We start from the raw sequence: 23,412 nt of genomic DNA on the forward strand, positions 1-23,412 counted from the left end.
GAAGAGAGCAGAGACATGCTACATTTCATTTAAAAATAACAGCATTTTCTAATTCTTTATTAATAAATATACATAGTTGTATGACCTCTTATTAATTGAGAAACTACAACTCAATTGAGGCCATAAAATTAAAGGTATAATTCATAATAATAACTTGGCGGTTTCTTTTTATTCTTTGAGTCATACACTACCATTTCAAAGTATGGTAAAAGATAGTAAGATTTTTTTTACTTCTTTCAAAAACATTAAAAAAATCTTACTATCTTTTTTCTCCTCATCAAGGCGACATTTATTTGATCAAAAATACAGTAGAAACAGTAATTTTGTGAAACTTTATTTGAATATATTTGATGATCCTTCAGAAATCATTCTAATATGCCGATTTGCTGCTCAAGTAGTATTTCTTATTACTATCAATGTTGAAAACAGTTGTGCTGCTTCATATTTTTGTGCAAAACCTGATACTTTTTTAGGGTTATTTAATGAATAGAAAGTTCAAAAGAACAGCATTTGTTTTGAAACAAATCTTTTGTAACAGAAAGAAAATCTCAGTAGTGTATAGTAGTGTAAGAGTTTAATTAAACTAAGTTTTGAATAAATGTAATCAATTTAATCAATAATATTATGATCAACAATATTTCTCTAAAGGTTGAGGCTTTTCAGGTTGTGAATGTAATAATCAAAAATCTTGTTATTTATCAAGCACTCATGTATGTTCGTATAATGTGATTGGCAGCTGTCTGAATGCACGTTTGAATACTTAGGGAATATTTTACGCTTCTATCTGCATTTTGCACAAAAAAAAATTATTATTGTATTTTTTACTTTTTCTCATATAAACATTACACTTCAATCAGATGTACATCAGATACTATATCAAATATCTTCATATCAAAAACATACACACACAAAATACAAATATATGCCCATACATACACCATACAGTCGTGTTTGCCATACATCTAAACTTTTTTTTTTTTTAAAGGTGCATTGCGCAAGTCTCTGAGTTTTTGCAGAACTATGCCCCCTCTGGCGACAAGCGAAACTGCAACCAGAGGTGTGCACGCTCATGGACCACACGCACACGCACGAGCACGAGCACGAGCTGTTCATAACCAAAGGAGCATCAGCCGCACAAATCTTTTGTTTACAGTCATAATGTCTTCAGAGGTAAAGTTATAAATCTGCAAGTCATTTTAAACATGTGAAAGGAAAGGCATTTGAGTAAATTACACACTTATGTGTGAGGGGAAAACGGGGGTAGTAGAAAACTTCGGTTTTTGTTTCCATCTATCTCCATGTTGAACTGTTTTATGTGTTTACTGTATCCACTTATGATTGTATTATTATGGAAACACGTTCATGAACAATATAAGTTATTACTTTGTTATTACTTTGTAAAAGCTCAAAATAATAATCATACCATACACAGTTGGTCAACAAAGTACACTCAAATGTCTCAAGGTAATATTCATAGATTATTACATAATTTGTTGTCATAGATTTGCCGTATCAGACATTAGAGACTGGGCTATATCTTACCGTTTTATCAAGAAAAAAGCCAACTGAGGATCCCGTTTGAGCCCTAGAGCAGACCGGAGATTCCAACGAACAGTATTTATATCGTTTTTACCTTTTGTACACAGCCACGTCCAAGTGATCTGAGGGCGCGGGCGCTTCCTAGTGTGTGCAGACCGGAGATCTCTCCATTTGTTGAAAGCCTTCCCGATGTTGACTCTCGTCTTATTCCGACGCCTGTGGCACTAGACAAAAGTTTTCTTTTCTTTGTCTTACGTGGAGTTTGCGTTGGGGTTTGGAATGAACTACAAGCCGGTCTCTTTGAATCCATCTTCTACTTTTGTCGAAAGTTGACTAAAGTTTTGTCGCTCGAGTTGTCTTCGCTGATACGGAGAATGGCGGCGAATACACAAACCTGCCTGCCAGACATTACCAGGTGAGCGTGAACGCGCATGACGTCACGCCTAGTCTCAAATTCCGTCCCGAATCCCTCTTATTTATTTTACTGTACAGGATTATAGAGGCAATCGCAGTGATCAGAGAAGGGCTCATTCAGCCCATCAGGCAATTGTTTAAGCATGTATGGGTTAGAAAAACGGGTATTTTTAACATGAAATGTTGCGCAATGCACCTTTAAACAAAACAACAACAAAAAAGAGGAATAGAACCATGTACACGTAGGGAGTGCATTTTTGCAAATTAGATAGCAGATATCTGGTCTTACCTTGGCAAACACTTTCATAGTGTAGCCCAGATACTGCACACGAGGGTCTATAGCAGCATATTTGGCTAGCATCCGGGTGTTGTGTTGTGCCTGACACACAAAACAGGACATGAAAAAAAATAAATAACTAAATGACAATAACAGCTATATTTCATATATAGACACATAACATAACATGCGAGTCTCACCAGTGTGTTGTAGAGGCTGATGTCTCCCTCCAGTCCGCTCTGCCTGTGTTCAAACTTCACTATAGGCACTTTAGCAGTTGTGATAGGCAAGATATTCCTCAGACCTGAACCACACAAACAAACGAATCAGTCAGCGCTGAATAATCTGACTTAATTTATATTGACATACTGAGTTTTAGAATCAGTCAGGCACCTGTGTGTTTCTTCAGCACCTTGGCTAAACCCTCTATGATCTCCTTACAGTTCAGTTTCTGCAAGAGGGGCAAGAGAGCGAGACTGATTAAACATTAAGAGAGTTGATAATTGGCTAAAAAAAAAATGTTTTGATGGACAATAATACGAACCGATCCCCTATTGAGTGCTTTTACACAAAAAGTACCGTTTAAACTAAGTGAAATCAGGTATCAACACAATGCATATTATAAAGGAGGGCAACCTTGTTCAGAACTTTTTAAACCTATATGTAAAAAAAAGAAAAATAATTAAAAATAAGGTATGTTTCTAATATTGGCCTAACCATAGAGATATTTAAAGGGGTCCTTATATGTTTTTAGTTTTTTTTTATGTTCATCTTTTTTTAGTGTGTAATGTTGCTGTTTGAGCATGAAAAAAACTCTGCAAAGTTTTCTTCTAGGAATGAACACGTCACAAAATTCCTCATTTAAATAATTCATAAGTCGAATAAAGGGGCGGGGCCTGGTTGAGTTAGTTAGTAGTGTGTTGAAACCGGCGGTTATGGAAAGGGGTGTGACATTTCCCAAACAGGCTCGAATCGCTTGACCAATCACAACACACCGGTCCAGCCGACCAATCAGAGCACAGTGTGCTTTCCAGAAGGAGGGGCTTCCTAGAGACAGGAACTAAACAGGGGTGCGTTTCCCAAAAGCATCGTTGGCTATGATCGTAATTTCCATTGAACTCTATTGCTAACGATGGAACTTGCGACCATAGTTGGCTTTGGGAAACGCACCCCAGAGCGTTACTGACAGACTGGGAAGAGAGGAACTGCAACAATGGAGAATGTGAGAAAAATAATGTGTTTTTGAACACTCGAGCATGAAAACCTGTTCTAGTGGAGCCCAAAAACAAACTCAAGACTGAAAAAGGACATAATAGGTCCGTTATATAAAAAAATCTGGCATATCCCATAAATGTCCCTCTTTTGAAGGGGCAACAGTATTTATACCTCAGCGGTGTCATGACCCTCCAGTGTCATACAGATGTCCAGGTCACTGTCACGAAAGCCAAAGCCGTTCTTAGAAGAACCAAACAGACAGAGCTGGGCCTTATCTAAACAGACAAACAGAATAAAGATACATTTTCATCAAAAAGTAGGAATATTGCAATTAAACAATCTGCCAATAATAATAAAAACTGTGAAATCAAGATTTTTCTCACTCTGTTGGCATCCATAGACAAAAGTTTCTACAACAACTACTTCTGCATTTTATCAGGAAGTGCACTGTTTCTCCATTGTTTCTACGGACAGCTTAGAGTAAGGGGATATGATGTCATTGACAGGTGATGCAATGTCACTGGTTAAAATTGTGGATTTATCTGGATTTAAACGTTGGAAACATTTGGGATAACGCAAATACAAAAAGTCAACAAAGTCTGTTGTAAATCTAGTTATGTTCAAAAATGTAATGCACATTAATAACACAAAACTTTGTGTTAAATTACCTTGGCATGCCAATTTGGCAATTACCAAAAACCTGGCTAACACATACTGGTGTTTCTAATTCAAAGGTTGAGGTAGTGACAGTAAATGTGACATCTCTTGTGAGTGCAGTAATCAATCTCTCGAAGTTAGTTTGTTCTTTTGAAAAGTTGTGAAAACGCTATAATGGAATTTTTATTTTGCTACTAGAGGAAACTATATTTGCATTAGGATTCGGTTCACCACTGTAGCTTCTGCTTCTGAAAACCCTGGACATGTGAAAAGGGTCAATTTCCACTTTATTTCAGCTAACTAAGCTATTTTGCTACAGCATGTTTTTTTGGTGATAACCCTGTTGAATATGCATTCGCACCGTTGTACTCTTTTCTAATGAAGTGCTCCAGACTGGCCAGAATCTGCTCACGCTTCTGCTGCTCTACGAGAGACGGCGACAGCTCACCTACAAACACAAAAAACATCACATTTGAGCCTTCGGGATTGGATTGAACCTTAGATATTAAAAAGAGATGATGGTATAGTATGGTATGGCGCTCACGGTAACACAGCATGCAGAGTCCGTCCAGGATTTCTCTGAAGTGCTCGTTCATGGGAGGCAGAGGCTTCAGCTCGATCTTCTTGAAGTCTTCAGGGCAATCGTCTTTAAGGTGGCCGTCTCGCTTACAGATGCTGCACACGACCGTTGGCGGCTGGACAGAAAAACACCACCACACACTTCATTTCTGGATCACAGCATCAAATAATTTACCATAGTAAGGTACATACATGCGATGAACATGTGAGCAATTGTGAACTGAGTAGTGACTGCAGAACATTAAATGATTGCACATTTAAAAGGCTGTATTTTAATTTTTTTTCATTTACGTTGCAATTTTTTTGCAACAAATTATTTGTATGCTTATTTTCCACCTTCTCTCTTTAAAATTAAAGAGCCTATTTTTTTCTGCTGTGCCTACAAGCCTCTTATGTACACTACTGTTCAAAGGTTTTGGGGTTAATACAATATTTCTAAAAGATATTAATACTTTTATTCAGCAAGGATGCATGAAATTGATCAAATGTGGCAAAGACATTTAGAAAGTTTTCTAAGAAAAGACTGCTCAAATAAATGCAGTTTTTTTTTTTTTTTCTATTCAAAGAATCTTGAAAAAAATCTATCACGGTTTCCACAAAAAATATTAGGCAGCACAACCGTTTCCAACATTGATAATGATCAGAAATTTTTCTCGAGCATCAAATCATCATATTAGAATGATTTCTGAAGGATCATGTGACACTGAAGACTGGAGTAATGATGCTGAAAATTCAGCTTTGATCATAGGAATAAATTACATTTTAAAATATATTTAAATAAATAAAAAAAGTATATTTTAAATTGCAAAACTTTCAAAATATTACTGTTTTTACTGGGTTTTTTGTTTATACGCAGCCTTTGTGAGCAGAAGAGACTTCTTTTTTAAAAACGTTAAAAATTCTTCCCAATCCCAAACTTTTGAACTTCTCCCTTCTCATGTGAAATTAGGAGTTCATAAAATTCAGACCAATTTGAGAGCGATACAGTGAAAATAATAATTCGCTCACAAATCGTTTCAGTGGCTCGGAAGCCAGTTTTACTCCACACAAACTCTACACAAGATAATTATCCACCTGATGTTAGCACTGAACATAACTATAGCTAGAAATGTATATTCGCTATAGAATTCCAAACACTACCAATCCTGGAAAACACGATTTCCAAAATTCCCTGATATTTCCAGTTTTCCAGAGGTTTGCACGATCAAGCACCACAAATATTTCTGTATCCCGTGCAATTACCTTTCCTCCCGTGAAGATCATCCTGTCAAAGATGTAGTGCATGTCTTCTGGAGCGATGCTGTCCTGTTCCTCCATCTCTTGATCTCTATCCTCCTCCTCATCATCATCATCACTGTCCATCAGCAGACCATTCAGGACAGAAGGAGATACAGTTGCGGCGAGTTCCCGGGAAACGGCTTCACATCCGGCGTCAATCCCACCATCTCCCAGCAGAAGCTCGGTGAACCCCGCTCTCAGGCTCTCCTCTTCCTCTATATCCCTCTCTTCCTCATCATCACTGCTGTCCCCGTCCTCCTCGCCGCTCCTCTCCACGCTGACATGGCGTCTGGATTTCTTCCTCAGCCTGGCGTTCGCTCCGTTCCTGCTCTGAGGACAGGCGAAGTACTTGTAGGCCATGCGGAAACGCTCCTGGATGTACTCAAACACCATCTGACTGTTCAGACTGCGAGCCACGTTCCTCTTCAATGCGAACGGATCTGGAAAATCCAACATTGGATCATTTAAAAGTGCTTTCATACTGCAGCTGTTGCTCATTTTAATATGCATCTTAATGTAACAAAACTGTAAAATAACTGGGGAGATGTGTGTTGCATTAGCGCTGTCACAACTGGCTACCGGTAGCCTATAACACACTCTCAAATGTTTATTTTTTTACCATTTTGGGAAGAGTAAAATTTACATATGTAGCTCCAGCAACCCGATACATTAGCGATACATTAGTGTTTCCACTGTCGGGCCAAAAGTGTTTCCACTGTCACTTCAGGGCTTGATCGGGCCTCGTCTGGGCTTCCTCTGGGCCAACGGCCAGGGTTATTCGGCCCGTCCAATACCTTGGTCCAAAAAAGCGGGATAACTGGGGCTTGAGGAGTGGTTTTGAACAGAGGCGGAGTTTATCTGAATCTGGAGACGGCAGCGCCACGGATTTCATATACCAGCTAATCAGCATTAAAGACTTTTGGTAACACTTTACAATAAGGTTCATTAGTTAACTACCTTAGTTAACATGAACTAAGAATGAACAATACTTCTTCAGCATTTATTAATCTTAGTTAATATTATTTTCTACATTAATAATATATTAATTTCTATATTAATATCAATTAATTCGTTATTAAAAGCAAAGGTTGTATTTGTTAACTTTAGTTAATGCTGTGAACTAACATGAACAAACAATGAAAAGCTGTATTTTTATTGACTAACATTAACAAAGTGAATGTTAGTTAAATTTAGAAATACTTATATGCGATGCAAAAGACTATGCGCGCTAACCATTACCATAGTAAACATGGTAAATATGACCGCTTGAACAAATCATATAGGCTATAACAATTGTGTATTTATTTTATCTGTCAGTACGTCTCGTCTCTTATTACCGGACTGTCTGATATCCATTTAGCTCCGCATATGTCATCAAATAAAGCAACTCCGGTTTTACGGGAGCTTCCTCTGTTTCTCTGACTGAAAATATAAGCTCCTCAGGTCGTATTTTTGGTGGCATATTTGTAGAAATTATCATTCTTTCTCAATGTGATGTAAACATACTGTCCTGTGACTACGAATAAACAGACACGACTGAATAAGTAGACTACGCGTGTCCTCTTTTTTTTTTGTGAAATAACGGCAAACCACGCAATCTTGACACAAATTAATTCATTCAATGTATCACCTTTGTATTGTAAACCTTTGGTAAAACATTGATTGTTTGGGTTTTGCAATCTCGCTAGATTCCAGTGATTTCTTTTTTATTCGTTTTCTGATTAAACTTTTAATGTGTTGGAGAAATGATGGTTTTGTGTGACGTTGTTCCAGAGAGGCGTGATGCGGGCGGGTTTTAGTGAAGCGCTGTGGAGCTTCAGGCCCGACGGTGGAAACACAGGATGGTTTTGGGCTCGGTGCTACAGCTTCGATGCTATTAGCCCAGCCCGTTGAAACGCCCGGCTCGCACTGGCCAGAAAGCCCGCTGCTATTTACACACGTCCAGTTTCGCCTGGAATGCGTCTCAAACCACCTCATGAAGTGGTTTGAGTGATCGGATTTAAATCCGTCTCGAAAGCGTTTAGGGGGGCATTTTCAGGATTGGATATCTATCTGATCAGAGAAAACACATGACGTCAGAGAGCAAGATATAAAGCCAATATAAATATATATAAAAACATATATATATATAAACACTGTAACCAACTAGGCACTCAGTATTCTGGTAAGTTTGTGCATACTGGGAATTATTATTATTTTTTTTTTAATAAAGACAAGGTAACACTAATTTTGCATGTAGCACACAGTGAAAATTACATGAATATGACATAATGGCCAAATGGATATAGCGCAGCATAGTTTGAAATCAAGGGTTTATAGTTGAAGTGAAGCTGAACTCTCTTCCTGTCCGCATTCAATTCACACAAACGGACAGAGTAACATGAGTTTTTATGCTGTCTACAAATACACACTTCAGAAAAGTGTTTGCTGAATGCTGACTGTATTTGAGAAAATATTATAGTGCTTGCCATCCTTTTACTAATAACAGAAAAGCAAACGCTGTATAATACTTTGTCGTATTCTGTAGATCGATCTGAGCCACGCCAGATCTCAAACATCTCTCTGCCTACCCTCGATGGCGAGTCTGCGGCGAGGCCAGTGCTTGAGCTCTCGCGGCAGCAGCTCTCTCAGACGAATGCTGATGATGTGCTCCTCCAGCGCAAACTCCAGCGTGTAAAAGCGCAGGAGCTCCAGCCACAGCTGCCCCAGAGAGCCGCTCACCGGTTCCTCCAGCGTCAAACGAGACTGCAATCAAAACACAGTTTTCTTTTACAATCCCCAAGACAAATTTCTCAATACTTTTCAAAACTCTTCACACAGTGAAATACAACAGAAGTCTATGTGGGCTAAACTGTGAATCATTTATCATTAGCCATGTTTCCATCCACCTATTTTTATGCGCATTTTGGGATATTCCATTAAAAAAAATATATTCTAAAAATGCACATAAAAAATGTTTGCACTCAATTAAGGCAGATACATTTTTTATCTGATAAGAAGACATGCACATAAACGACGGAAACACATTTGCTGAATAAATCCCTCGATGTCACTCAGCAGAGGATGTGATTGGATAACTGGACTAACCAGCGGACCAAAGTCTGTCATAGGAAAGATTTGGTTTAATTCCCTCCATAAGAGTCTCACACGATTGTGTTCACAAACACCAGCATCCAATCACACGAGAACATGACAGTGTTTATTGTGTTTCATCTGACGCTCTGAGACGCTTTACACAGCAAAAAAATATTTTCTTACTTAGTATTTTTGTCTTGTGTCCAGTCCAAATATCAAACATTTCTTAAATCAAGATGCATTTACTTAAGTAGTAAAATGACATAAGATATTAAGTCTTGCTTTCTGGGGAAATTAATCAAAATTAAGTGAGTTTTTGCTGAAAACAAGCAAAATTATCTGCCAATGGGGTAAGAAAAATTATCTTGTTTCTGTTTAAATTAAGATTATTTTTCTTACCCCATTGGCAGATCATTTTGCTTTTTTTAAGCATCAACTTGATTAATTCCCCCTGAAAACAGGACCTAATATCTTATGTCATTTTACTCATCTAGTAAATGCATCTTGATTTAATTTTTTTTAGATATTTAGACTGGAAACAAGACAAAAATACTAAGTAAGAAAAGCATTTTTTTGCAGTGTAGTCATTTATGATGGAGGAAAAAGAGCCACAGTGGCTTTCCCGATTGCTGCAACTTCCATTTTTTATTAATTTGCACCAGTTTTCAAGGAAGTGTCGATTTTGTTCTCTTGAACACATGAGTTGGAAATGCTGCTTTATTCGCAAATTAATTATGCGATATTCCAGTTTTGTCAACTTAGAAACATAGCTTCTGCTTAGGCACAAAATGATTACTTCTTTCAAATAACATTAATTGCTTTCTCACAAAATCACAATCACCACCAAATCTCAATGTGCCTACAAGCCAATTTACACGTTTACATACTGTAAAACTTCGAAACCTAACCCAATGCAAAACTGAATAAGACAGCATTTTGTGACGTTTCTACAGTAATACCATATTGAAATATACTTTGAATATAAAAAATTAAATAGTATCAAAGTACATAGTAGATGTAGCTGAACACCTATAACTTTCAACTTGATTACCATAAATATAAAAGGGCAAAACTTAGGAATAATTTTGTACTGTAATGTAAACATGGACAATGTAACATACAGCACTGAATACTAAACTATAGAGAGTCATTTTAGTTTTGTAAAGAAATTGTACAAAAGCAAACATTCTATAATGCATCATGTTGTTGGTGTTTTTAAGGTCATTGTTTTAAGAGAAACAAAGGGTGTTTTGGGGTGAAAACCTCTGCTAGTGTTATGGCGAGAGTGAATTTGAGACATGTATGAAGTTGTGTGGTAGTTTGCATTTGAATGTGAAAATAACTGCTGTGCCAAGCTGAACGTTGGTTAGGAGAACTGTGTGAAGAGTTCTGAAAAAGTGTTGAGAAATGTGTAAAATACTATAACACTTTCCTTAGGGTTTCTTTACTACAATCATGCATATTGGGGAAACGTTCACCTTGCCCCTAGTGTATTCGGCCTTCTTCTCTTTCTTCTCCGTGTGGGTTTTGGGTTCAGGTTTGGTTTTGCCGTCCGTGCGGCCCTCGCCAGCAGGAGCGGGTCTGTGCTCCCAACTCACGAATGTGCCCGACTCCAACCCCGTCAGATGAAACTCATCCACGCGCTTCACATCGAAGCCCTTGATCTGAACAGAACCACACATAGAGAATATATATATATATCACATTTATTTAGATTTACTTTTGTTTGAGGTCCACTAAAACATCAGTTCTTACCCAGTAGTGAGGAAAAATATATATATTAGGGCTGGGGGAATTCAAAAAAAATAACGCAATTAACGCAGCACTTTTTTTTGCCTCGTTTTAATGATTTCCTTGATTATTGAAAAAGAATAATATATTGATGTTTAATATTATTTTAATATAGGGCTATTTTCTGTTCCTTTTTTTCCTGTGTTGTTTAATTTAATTAGGTGATTCTAAGTTTAAATATTGATGATTACAAGCTTGGGGGAAATGCAATTAATTACAGCAAATTGTGCAATTAATTGGTTTTTTATTTTATAAATTCCCATATATATATATATATATACACACACACACACACACGTTGGGGCTGTCGATTTAACACATTAATTTGGTGCGATTAATTATGGATGAAATATAATGATTTTATACAACAGTTCAATAAACGAAGTTAATATTGTGCTAAATTTTAGACACAGCATTGCCTGTTTTTGCTCAATTTCGCCAATGAAAACAGTTCTAATGAAAGCCAGAGCAGAAGTGTTGTGCTTCTCCGTGCAACACACAGCGGTGTTTCATTACTGAATGAATCTGTGGTTTTTAACAAAACGAGTGAGCCAGTGATTCAGTGACTTATTCATAAAGACGTTCACTTGCTTTGTTCCTGAACGAATCAGCCGTTAGAATGAATCGGTTGAGTGAACGAATCAATGACTCGCTCATTAAGTGACTTGTTGCCACCTACTGTTTAATATTTAGAGTATCATTTCATTTTTCATTCATATTCATACATTAATATTCAAACAGTCTGTATAAATATACCTAAATCATGCCACTTCAGATGCTGATTCTGAAAAAAAAAAAAATGCTATAGCGACATTGTAGCTTTAAAAGTTTATGTGTAATAAATTCTATGCTGAATCAAAATATTTATTTCTAACACTACTTTTTGTAATGTCTATTCAATGTATTTATTGTCAAACACAATGATGACTTTAAATGATCTTTTGGGGGAAACTTCTCAGTAGAAAATGTATGTGGAATTCATTTGGTTAATTAATTGGCACATCATGTAATTAATTAGATTTAAAAACGTTAATCACTTGACAGCCCTAACACACACACACACACACACACACACACACACACACACACAGAGTATTTAATAATAATATTTACATTTCAGTTTTAGATATTATATGTGAAAGGTATGATTCTTTTTTCTTTTTTACTACAGAACAAAGTCAAAAGTATGTCCAACTCATACACGCAACAATAACATAGACATAGTTATTATTTATTTTGTTCTAGGCTTCCTAAAACATCAGCTCTCACCCAGTGTCCAAGATAAACGGGCAGGATGGGCTTCGCTCTCTGTTGCAGGAAGAATATGACCATGAGAGACAGCGAGTAGGATGGGATTCCTCCCTCCGCCTGGCAGTCGATGTGGCACAGCTACAAAACAAAAAAAACACACCATCTTGTTAGACCTTGGTGAGAAACTGCTACAGTAATCTCGGGCAAGTGTGAGCGTGAGTCATACGTTGGCCCAGTATCGGAAGGCCAACACCAGAGGCACGAGCCTCGGCTCCAGTCTGGCCAGAGCTGCAAGGTGATTGGTGGTGAGGCACGCGACATCATTTCCTGCGCTCACTTTGCACATTAACCCACTGCAGAGACAACAAACAACTCGCATCAGCTACGATTTATTATTATTAATGTCTTCAAACTGTTTAATCTTTGTGTGCAGCAACTATTTATAGCATCTTGGTTTTTTTGCCAACATAAAACTGACCTCGCCACATCTCTGCAGAAAACAACAGGGACTTTGGCATGAAAATCAGACTCCACCTCGGCAAACGCCACTGCAAACAAAAGCGAAACTAGAGTTAATTTGGGCTCTCGAAACTCAAGTCTTGAGCATACATGAACTTTCAGCTGTTAGAGCTGCTCAATAGTCAAATGAGGCGCATTTATGATTATAGGATCTGTCAAACGTCTGAATTTGAGTCTAATAAAAATTTTAAAACTGTCTGATCTAAAGGGTTAGACTTCTGAAATGACTTTTGTAAACATAAATAATATAAAATATAAGCAAATAAAACTTTACATGTATAAATTTTCTGTTTTCAAAGAGTTGGACAAACTCGTCACTACTATCATATATATCTATATAAATAAATAAATAAATAAATAAATATATTATACAAATAAATATTTAAAATGTTGGACAAACATTTGATTAAAACACATACATTTTATGTATATATACATACACACACTACACATATTCATATGTTCATATATTCATATTCAGAAATGTACAGTACAGTAAAAAATATATTGTTATATAATAGAAAATTATATTTATATTCACTTTTCCTTGACTCAGGACTACAGGAGACCCTATTAATATATGGAATTAATTTGATTGATTAACTGGCATATGTAATTAATTTTAAAATGTGTTTTGACAGCTATATGTATATAAATTTCTTTTCTTTTTTTCTTTTTTTACACACTCATATATACAAAGAGGTTTTATTTTCCAGGCAACAACATGCTTATTCACCAGTCGATTTAAACAGTGTAAGTTTCTAATGGTTTGTAGTTGATGTAGTTGAATGAATGGGAAACTCACCACTGTTCTTTATGATCTCCAGCACCTGGATCAGCACATCAGGCTGAGTCATCTACACAACACAAGTGTGTGTTAAACACACAGTAAAACATTAATGAACACAGTAAAATGTATTGTCACATATCCACAAAAGCAGCTCATGCTCGTCTGTTCAGACTCACAGTGGAGGGGTAAGAGACGTCGATGTTGACATCACTTGTTTTGAAGGCGAAGCGGGTGAAACAGGAGCCGTAAAGACGGAGAGAGCAAGCTATGTTGAACAAAGCACAAAAGAAGTCATTCTAACCTTCACCAAACTGAGAAAAACACTTTCTTGACCATTTTTACTTTTTACTGCAAGCTATTATACAAAGGACACTACGGTTCAAAGTTTGGGGTCAGTAAGTGTTTTAAATGTTTTTGAAAGAAGTTTCTTCTGCTCACCAAGAATGCATTTAATTGGTCAAAAATACAGTAAAACCAGTAATATTGTGAAATAACAGTTTTCTATGTGAATATATTGTAAAATGTAATTTATTCCTGTATTCAAAGCTACATTTTCAGTATCATTACTCCAGTCTTCAGTGTCACATGATCCTTCAGAAACCATTCTAATATGATGATTTGATGCTTAAGAAACATTTGATTAATATCAATGTTGAAAACAGTTAAATAAAATAAAAGATTTTACTGTCACTTTTGATCAATTTAATGTATTCTTGCTAAATAAAAGTATTAATTTCTTTAAAAAAACATTAAAAATAAAAACTTACTGACGTTTAAGTTTTGAAATGCTTAAATTGATAATGCACCACATTTGTGGAAACTTTCAATTTATCCCCTATCCATGAATACAGGTACCACAAAGCAGGCCAGTTTCTTGCATACTTCGCAAGTCCACTTATGGACGATAATGAACAGAATAGATGTAAAGCGTGTCTTAAGTTCGGCAGGTAAACCCATGTACCTGTGAGTTGTTTACGTATAATACCCTCCATCCGGAGAACCACGGCTTGCCTCAACGCAAAGTCTTCCTCTGAGATGCCGTGCACCTCTGCCGCCTCCAGGACGGCGCAGTCTAGCGCCCTCAACTGGGCCGGAGAGGGAAGAGGAAGCGCTCGCAACTCATTCTCCTCCTGCTTTTCCTGCAAAACACACATAAACAAGAGGATGAACAAAACCAAAACAAATCAGAATGAGTCAAAAACTTGATATAAAATATCAAATATAATATCTTTGTTGCTGGTGCTTTGACGGTGATTAATTCAGAGATGCATCTTCTCTGACAGGGTTTTAGTGGGTTATCAGTGACTCGCAATCAGTTCTTTTGCATGTTTGCTAACAGTCTAACGGAAACTAGCACAGTAAAACCCTTTCTAAGCTTAGCAGAGAGCCACTGTGGATTATATAGACCACAGAACAAAGCTGCATCCTCTCACCATGATGTTCTTCTTGTGACGTTTCTCTTTAATGTGCTTGTGAGCACCCTGGATGTTCTCCACGTGGACTGAACACAGTTTGCATAGATACTGGAAATTCGGGTACTCCGGAGATGGCTGTGGGAATACACAAAGACAGAGAAACAAATTACATCACGTGACATCAATTCACACATCTGACGTGCAAACGGGAGAAATCAGGAGGCTCTTAACGACTACCCGACTTGCTCAGGTTGTTTCAGATTCAGGGTTATTACCCTTAACTAAAACTATCAGGCCCTGGTGTCCACCAAATAATTTTTTTCCAGAGGGCTAGCATATTTTTCCAAAAATAAATAAATAAACGCCATGAGCGTAACGAGGCACTGAGCGTTTTTTTTCACGCTGAAGCACTGAACGCCCGGTATTTTTTACAGGTCGCCGAGAGTTGAAGAATGTTCAACTTTGGGTAACACGCAGGGCTCATCACTGTCACTTTTGACCCAGCCATCCAATCACAGTGGAGGAGAGGCGGGACTAATACCACACCGACCAACCGCCACATTCTGCTTGTACAACGTCAACAGAGGACAACAAGAAGCATAATAATGGAACAAAATAATTTAAAACAAGAGCCAGAGAAAATACATTACATTGTATCGACATTTTAATATAGAATCAACACAGAAACAAAATATGTGTGAAATGAGATACTAGTAACACTTTCGCAGATATTCCGTATTATAACAAGCAAAGCGTCTCAACTGAAAAAAATTGAGACTTGACAAATTGAAAAAATATTCAGCTGGCTAAAAACGCTTTGGTGGACACACAGCCGAAGAATGTTCAACTTTGGGTAAAACGCAGCGCTCATCAATGTCACTTTTGACCCAGATGGCCAATCACAGTGGAGGAGAGGCGGGACAAATACCACACCGACCCACCACCACATTCTGCTTGTACATCCATAACAAATGTCAACAACAAGCACATCTCTTCATCCAAAACTAGTGCCAGAGCAAGTTCTTTACATTGTGTCTACATTTTTATATTCAGAAACAAACTGTTTGAGAAATCAGATACTAGTAACAGGTCTGCGGAAATTCTGTATTATAGCTCATATAGTGTCTCAACTGAAAAAACGATGCGCCGTCAAACTGCTTTCAGCTGGCAAAAAAAGGTTTGGTGGACACACCATTTCTCTTACTTGAATTAAAGCTGAAAACTAATTAAAAATATATATACAAGTTGAAAAACTAAACGAAAATTAGAAATGTTACCTTGGCATTAAACTGAAGATTAAGTTTAAGCACTAAAATTATTAACAGTTAATAAATATAAACTAAAACTAAATCTGAAATAAAAATCTATTAAAAATGACAAAAGCACATTAAATTAAACTAAAATTAACATGAAAACCTAAAATATAAAAATATTAATAAAACTATAATTAAAAAAAAATACAAATACAAATAACACTGATTTAAACTAACAGTGTGACATGAGACACCGAAAAGAATAACTCATTTGTCAATCCTGAACACAGCAGTAACAATGCCAAAAACCCTTGAATATAATTAAAATAATCCTTTAAAATAAAATTATTTAAAAATATATTTTTGTAAACGTAAAGCTGCCAACTGTACACTGACAGGGCAAGAAGTGATTCTATAGCACTAGTTTCATGTAGGGCTGCACGATTAATCGAAATAAAATGCGATGTGGCTTAGTGCGATGATCAAACTGTAAAATTTAAAGAAATAAGTATGTGCTGCGTGTTTCAGAGTGAAGCGCAGCACTGTTTACTTACATTCAAGCAGCTCATGTGTTTCTGGTGTTGCAGCGTCTCAAAGTGGCTCAGTTCACAGTAAATACTGATCCACACCAACTCATCTATCCATCTGCTCTGAGTTTGGGTTGCTTTAACATGCGTTTGCAACATCATTGCAAGAGCCAAAACATCTTCCCAAACTCATCAACAAAAGAGAAGCTTTTACCCTTAAACAGGCAACATGCACCACAAGATACAAACTCTCTAATCTCTAGAGAAATAATTTTTCATCCAATGCTGTTATAATTATCATAGTTGAGTCTGTTTGGAGTGTGTGGGTCACATGACTAGATTAAAATGTTCTGTGCTCGTTTTGTCAGTTTGACCTTAAGCCATAGCATGTCCACCCATGGATTTTTTGTGTACCGAAATAGGGCAACGTATTCCTGGGAGATATAACTCATAAAATCCAAACTATATCAAATATTAAAAATGTTTCATTTTTAAAAAAAATATTTTTTAAAATCCAAACTATATCAAATATTTATTTTTTTTAATTTTTAAAAAAATTAAAAATTTATATCAAAAATGACTTTGGGTGCGTTTTATTTAGGTCCAGATGATATGAAAAGTGACATGAAATTATTATTTTTTCATTTTCCACTCTTGCCTGTTCAAGGGTTAAGGGCTGCCTGCGGTTTTCCATCCAAATAAAAGTTCAATGCAGCTATAAATATTAGTATTGTAATTTTACAGTTCCATTTTGGCATTTTTATTTTTGTATTTCTTTTTTTTCCCCTTTTTTTTGTAATTTTTTTATTTCTATTTAGTAATAATAATAATAATTTTTCATATTCACATTGTGTGCAGGAGTGTGTGTTACCTTGAGCAGCCGGTGTATGTAGTCTCTCTGCAGCCTCTCCTCTGCCTGTCTGAGTCCCAGCTGTTGGTCAGAGGTCAGGTTTCCCACCTCCACGACCTCTGCTGCGACCTCGACCCTCTGTCTGCGATCTGAGATCTCCACACCTGAGATTTAAAGGAACAGACAGCAGAAACAAACCCAAACATAAAACTTTACTGCCATAGAAAGAAAAAAAAAACACAGTAAATACACCAATACTAGCACAGAGAACACGTTAAAAGTTTTGTCAGATAATAAACACTTTCCGTTTTTAAATATCTTTTTTTTGGAACTATGAAATATGGAACCTTGAGACTCAGATCTTTCTGACAATATGTGTTTCGTCAAGATTAGAAAAGGTTTTGATCATAAATTATGAAACATGACGACGCCCAAAAGGGGAGGAGCCCGATAAAATAATTTACAGTACCGTTTCTATGGTAACGCAACGTCCAATTTCAAAACGGTTTTCACAGGATTAATTCTGAGTTCGTAAGCTTTCGAATGATACCTAATTTATGATAACTACTAAAATATGTGATGTAAAAAAAAAGTGATTAAAAAAGATATTATACTTTAGAGGATAATATTATTTTATAATTTTTTATTGACAAATACTAGATTATATGTTTTATTATGAACTTTTAGCATGAAAACCAAAGTTTCAATTATTAAAAGTGTGTGAGTCGTCTTTTTGTGACAAAGGTCAGAACCCCTGTTATGATGTAGATTTTTTTGAGGTGCACTCGTCATAAGTTCATCTATTACTGTTCCTGCATAATTTGTAACAAAAAACAGTGGTAAAATATATATTTAGGAGTCTTAAACCTTTCCAACGATATATAGTTTGTCATGATTAGATTAGGATTTAATTGTATATAGTGAAGTAAACTTAGGTGTCCCGCTAGCGGGACGGTGACAGTTAATTAAACAGTAGTGTAGGGTCACTCCAGTACAGATATCAGCAATAAAAAAAACTGTAAAAATAACCCAAAATTCATTTGATGATGATTGGTGTGTATTTTCTCACCAGGTATCTTCTCTTTAGCTGTGATGGTGTTGTTGTGTGTTGAGCTGTCCTGTGCTGTGCTGGTCAGCAGTGTTGCTCCCCCATCCTTGACTTGTCCACCAGTGTTTCGGACCGGCGTTTTCTTCTCCTGCGTCTGCTGACGGGCTTCACTGGGCAGGGGCTTCCCTCTCCCCCTCTCGCCAGAATTAGTTCTGCCCGTCAGCCTGCGGGCTTTGCCCTTGCCCTGCTCCTGAGGGCTGCCGGTGTGGCCACCCTGGATCTCCTCTTTCACCCTGGGGACGCCGTCCTTGCATCGGCTGGGGACTTTCACGCTCTCCCTCTGGGGTTTGGAGGACGACGCCTTGCCCCCGCTCGAGCGGGAAGGTTTGACCACCTTCACGGGGCTTTTGGGGTCCTCCATGCCACTCCACTTCTCTCCGGACGAGACTGAACAAAAGCCCAAAGGGCTCTGGGTTGAAGGTTTCTGGAATGGAATCATGATATAATCAGATTGTGGGAATCCATAAATGTTTGTGCATGGAAAGTTTGAGAAATCAGGGAGACTTTGACGACAGGGAATGCTAGGTTAGTACTTAATGAAAACCCACTATTTTTTTTAAACTAGCAAGTGAACCAATAGACATTATTCCATGATAAATGTAAATGTTTCAATCAGTGTATTGCTATACTTTGCACGTTCAACTCAACGAGTCATGATTAAGTCATGATTTTGGATCTAGGAAATAAAAAACTAATTTGCATCTTTAATTCACAAAAATGTCTAATAATTTGATACAACTGCCAAAAGGTAAGTGAAAAAAAAAGTCTAAAGCATTGCAGCTGATATTATTTCAGGTTAACTCATCACACTAGAAATGCAAAGTCAAGTCGAGAACATTGCAATGTCGAACACATTATTCCACACACATTATGTTTATAGAAGGACATGTATTTCATGTACACTGAAAATTCAACCATTAAAATAAATATTTCTTATCAATCAGATTTAAAACGCATCAGCTTGAGGCTAGAAAACTAGTCCTCGCCATCATTTCTCAAAACATGTCACTTTGTCAAGAACATTCTTGGTCTCAACATCCTGTCGCCAATTCAAGACCTTCAAATGCAAAGGATAAATCTCCAGCTGGGTCAATGACATGACGTGCATATTTTGGTGTACAAGTGCATTATTTATTTTTTTTATGTGATAAATTCATGATATGCATCACTTTATTCTATAAAACCTATTTAGTTTCTTATTATCAGTACATTCAAATATTACATGTTATTTTGTGTTTTGGTATCTTAAACCCCCAAAATGTCAGGTGGCGCAACATCCACACAAAGAAAACTTTCAAAATAAATACTATGGCAATTTTATGTTTGAAACCTTTCACAAACAAATTTTATAAATATCAGTAGTTTTAAAGCTGTTAAGATCTTTGAAAAACTTTTGTCCGGCAAATAGTTTATTCTCAAATGTCAGGGTGGCACAACAGCGAGCATGGCTCTTTTATTATGAATTGACAAGGTAATAACAGTAAATATGATAATGCATCATTCAGAGGAGCCCAACTGATCCTTGTGGGAAAAGGTTTGTAGATCTCTCTCAAATACTGGTCAAAAATAACTACTTTCAAGTATGGGTAGGTTGGTACACTTTCCATGTCAGGTGGTACAACCAATGTAAAACTAGGAAAATGCTATTTTATCAAACTTATTTGTTATTTAAAAAAAATAAAAGTATGAACTTGATAGCATAGGCAAAAGCTAATACAGGCATCTAAGAAGAAGCTGTTCAATGTCAAATTAGTTGCAAAAGTCAGGTGGCGCAACTGCAATGAATGTCCCTATATGATTTCTTTTAAAAACATTATTTAGGCTAAATAAATAATAAATTTAAGCTTATTCTATTTTTTTAATTATTGTTCTAAAATGTTAGTTTTAAGTTAAAGATGTTTTAAACTTTCAATTATTTTCTTGATAATGTTTTTAATAGTTTTAGATGCCACTATCGCATCAAGTAAAGGAAAATCGGTCACACTTTATATTAGGTGTCTTTAACTACAATGTACTCACATTAAAAAAAAAATTGTGAGGTACGAAGAACTTGTTTGTGTTGTTTTACCAAGCACTTGTGCTACTATTGAGATTGGATACGGGTAGGTTATGACACATTTGGTGGTATGAGTAGGTTTAAGGTTGGGTTAAGGGGTAAGGGAAGGGTCAACAGTGTAATTATAGATGTCATTACAGATGTAATATGCAGGCATTTTTTTTTCAAAATATAAGTCCAAATATTGGTCCAGTATTCATTGGTCCATTCCCTCTCATTTTAATGTTGTCAGGTGGCACAACAGATATACATCAGGTGGTGCAACCATGTCAATTCTTGATTTTAACCAACACATACTGGTCAAAGTGAACAAATGGCTTAAAACTAATTGTGATTAGTTATTGTATTTAATGCATTTACTGGTTGATTATTTTATATATATATATATATTTTTTTTTTTTTTTCTTTAAAGACAGAAAAAAATACCTATATATATATATTTTTTTTAATGCTATAGATACTAAAATACCAGGCCACTAGAATGCAATAATTATAAATTAATATGAATAAAACACACAACCAAAAATGTGTTAGGCACTGTAGACACTCTAAGGGTTACTTTGCTATAATATATACACACACATATATATATATATATATATATATATATACACACACACAAATATTTGGTTGTACCACATGACAAAAAAGTAAAAAAAAAAATTTAAACACATTAGTAAATATTGTTTACTAATTGAAACTTGTTTAAACACTGTTCATGACTCAAAAATATGCATTACATCAATTTTGAAAAGTTTTTTTTTTTTAAATATATATTTTTTGAAGCTTTATTTGTCATTGACCCAGCTTTCAAATCTCCTGTCCCGCTCAACACATTTAATACAACATGAATGTATGCATTACAGATATAACATGAATATAAGAATACAGACATGAAATGCAATCATATGCATGCTTCATATTCAACATTTCCCTTACACTGAGCACACCATACTATATATTTCAGAAAGAGCAGTATGTTTAGTTAAAATATGATACTAGTTAGAACATGGCACAACAGAACAATTATCTACTAATTACTTAGTACAGCACTGTAGTATACATTTAGGCATGCTTTAACTTACAATGCATTCAAGCATTTTATCAGTTCATGCATTTCCTGGGAATCGAAACCCAAGCTCTTGCCGTTAAATAATCAAGCAATAAAGGCAATATTCACAGCTGATAATAGGCTACTTTCAGTTCATCATACTGGAGATGTAAAAGTAAAGCGCAGTGCATTGTGTTTGGTTATATACTGTATATTTTAGTGGGTCACTATACTATATGCTATACACTGCAGAAATGATACGAGTAATATGTTAGTATGCTTTAAATCAAATCAAGTATATTTTTTTAGGTCAGCATTACTGCCAGGAAGAAATTACATAATCATTACCAAGCAATTTTCTTTTTTAAAATCTTAAGATTTCAAACATACATTTAAGCAAATATATCTAGAATAACTATATATTATTATAACGTCTGAAACTAAATATATAATGCATACTAGCTATCAATTTATTTAATTATTTAAAGCATTAGACGTTGTATTTAAAAAAAATGTGTTTGTATCATGTGCACAGGTATTCAATCTTTCACAAGTTTAACGATCTTTAGGCCTGAACAAGCACAAAACTACAGTCGTACAGAAACTACAGTCACACATTAGAGTCCTAACATTAATTATGAGACCATACATGTAAGTTACCTGCCCTGATACTGTATCCTAAATGTTATTGCTCGGTTCTAATTTCCTATTCCCACTGTAAAAACACTGCATGTAATGATCAAACACTAGCACTGCACCATTACCTCCATACTTACATGTAGAACACATTTACATGCAAGTAATACACACTTAGAACTGTGTATCATTCACAAAAAGTCTAATTTCATAGTGATTCCCTAAACTTTTGTCAATGTATTTAGACTTAGCTCGCGCGCTGCGCTACAGACGGCTCGCGCACCTCTTCCTCACTTGTGTATTTACTTTTCTGTCTTACCTAGATTCACAAATGTGCGGTAGATCAGCAGTACATGCTGAGAACGATCATAAGGAGCGGGGACGGTTTGGCGTCGCGTTAAACGCCATGTATCCCGGCGTTGATGATGTTGTTGTTGTTGTTTTCGGCCCTGCTCGAGACTGTGAGCGCACGCGCCATGTTAACTCTGCTCGCGCGCTGCATTGTGGGCCGCGTCAGTGCGGCAGGGGGAGAACCCGAAAATACACTGGAGACCGACGCGACGCTTCGACGCGCCACATCGTCGAAGTGACGCCTACAGACGGCGCTCTGAGGCCCAAACAACACAATTAGCCTACTAAAACTCTAAAAGAAAACCAGAAGTGTATTGTTGATTGTGAAAACATGTAGTCTACTATTGTAGTATTTTAGAAAAGAAGAACCTGGACCGTGGGGATATATTTAGATTATGCCATTTACCATTATTTACATTTACTGTATTTTCATAGTATAAAATAATGCTTTCAAGTTTGCAAATAAGGTACATTCACCATGTTAAAAACACATACTTGGGTTTTGACCATTTTGACAAACATCTTATTAAGATATTATATTCAAGATGAATGGCTGAAATCACTGTATCAGTGTTAATATGCATATTAAAAACCATATTTCTAGAACATAACACATGATTATATTTTTTTTTTTAAATGAGACTATTATTATATACAGAAGTAATTTTGTAGCTAAATAAATAGCTGCAAATAGTTAAATAGCGCTATATAGATAATAAAAACTATTGATTTATATAAATGATTAGCAAATATTAACTAGCCTATTTTCCACACGAGTAT

General features: G+C 36.1%; 1 protein-coding gene across 1 annotated transcript in view; it reads right to left on the bottom strand.

Moving 5' to 3' along the window:
* tut4 (terminal uridylyl transferase 4) overlaps positions 1-22,799 on the bottom strand; it is a 35,983-nt gene extending 13,184 nt beyond the window's left edge. The window contains exons 1-19 of the mRNA XM_084099843.1: positions 22,601-22,799; positions 18,500-18,962; positions 17,452-17,594; positions 14,819-14,935; positions 14,347-14,524; positions 13,562-13,650; positions 13,401-13,452; positions 12,555-12,624; positions 12,303-12,429; positions 12,095-12,214; positions 10,513-10,698; positions 8,530-8,704; positions 5,924-6,399; positions 4,647-4,797; positions 4,464-4,550; positions 3,617-3,720; positions 2,624-2,681; positions 2,431-2,534; positions 2,243-2,332 (exon numbers count right to left, since the gene is read on the bottom strand). Coding sequence (XP_083955969.1) covers positions 2,243-2,332; positions 2,431-2,534; positions 2,624-2,681; positions 3,617-3,720; positions 4,464-4,550; positions 4,647-4,797; positions 5,924-6,399; positions 8,530-8,704; positions 10,513-10,698; positions 12,095-12,214; positions 12,303-12,429; positions 12,555-12,624; positions 13,401-13,452; positions 13,562-13,650; positions 14,347-14,524; positions 14,819-14,935; positions 17,452-17,594; positions 18,500-18,899 — 2,727 coding nt within the window. The 5' untranslated portion in view covers positions 18,900-18,962; positions 22,601-22,799. The remainder of the gene's footprint in view (positions 1-2,242; positions 2,333-2,430; positions 2,535-2,623; positions 2,682-3,616; positions 3,721-4,463; positions 4,551-4,646; positions 4,798-5,923; positions 6,400-8,529; positions 8,705-10,512; positions 10,699-12,094; positions 12,215-12,302; positions 12,430-12,554; positions 12,625-13,400; positions 13,453-13,561; positions 13,651-14,346; positions 14,525-14,818; positions 14,936-17,451; positions 17,595-18,499; positions 18,963-22,600) is intronic.
* Between the last annotated feature and the right edge of the window lie 613 nt (positions 22,800-23,412).

This window comes from Abramis brama (genome assembly GCF_963993115.1).
Source record: "Abramis brama genome assembly, chromosome: 22".
In the NCBI taxonomy this organism is placed as follows: Eukaryota; Metazoa; Chordata; class Actinopteri; order Cypriniformes; family Leuciscidae; genus Abramis; species Abramis brama.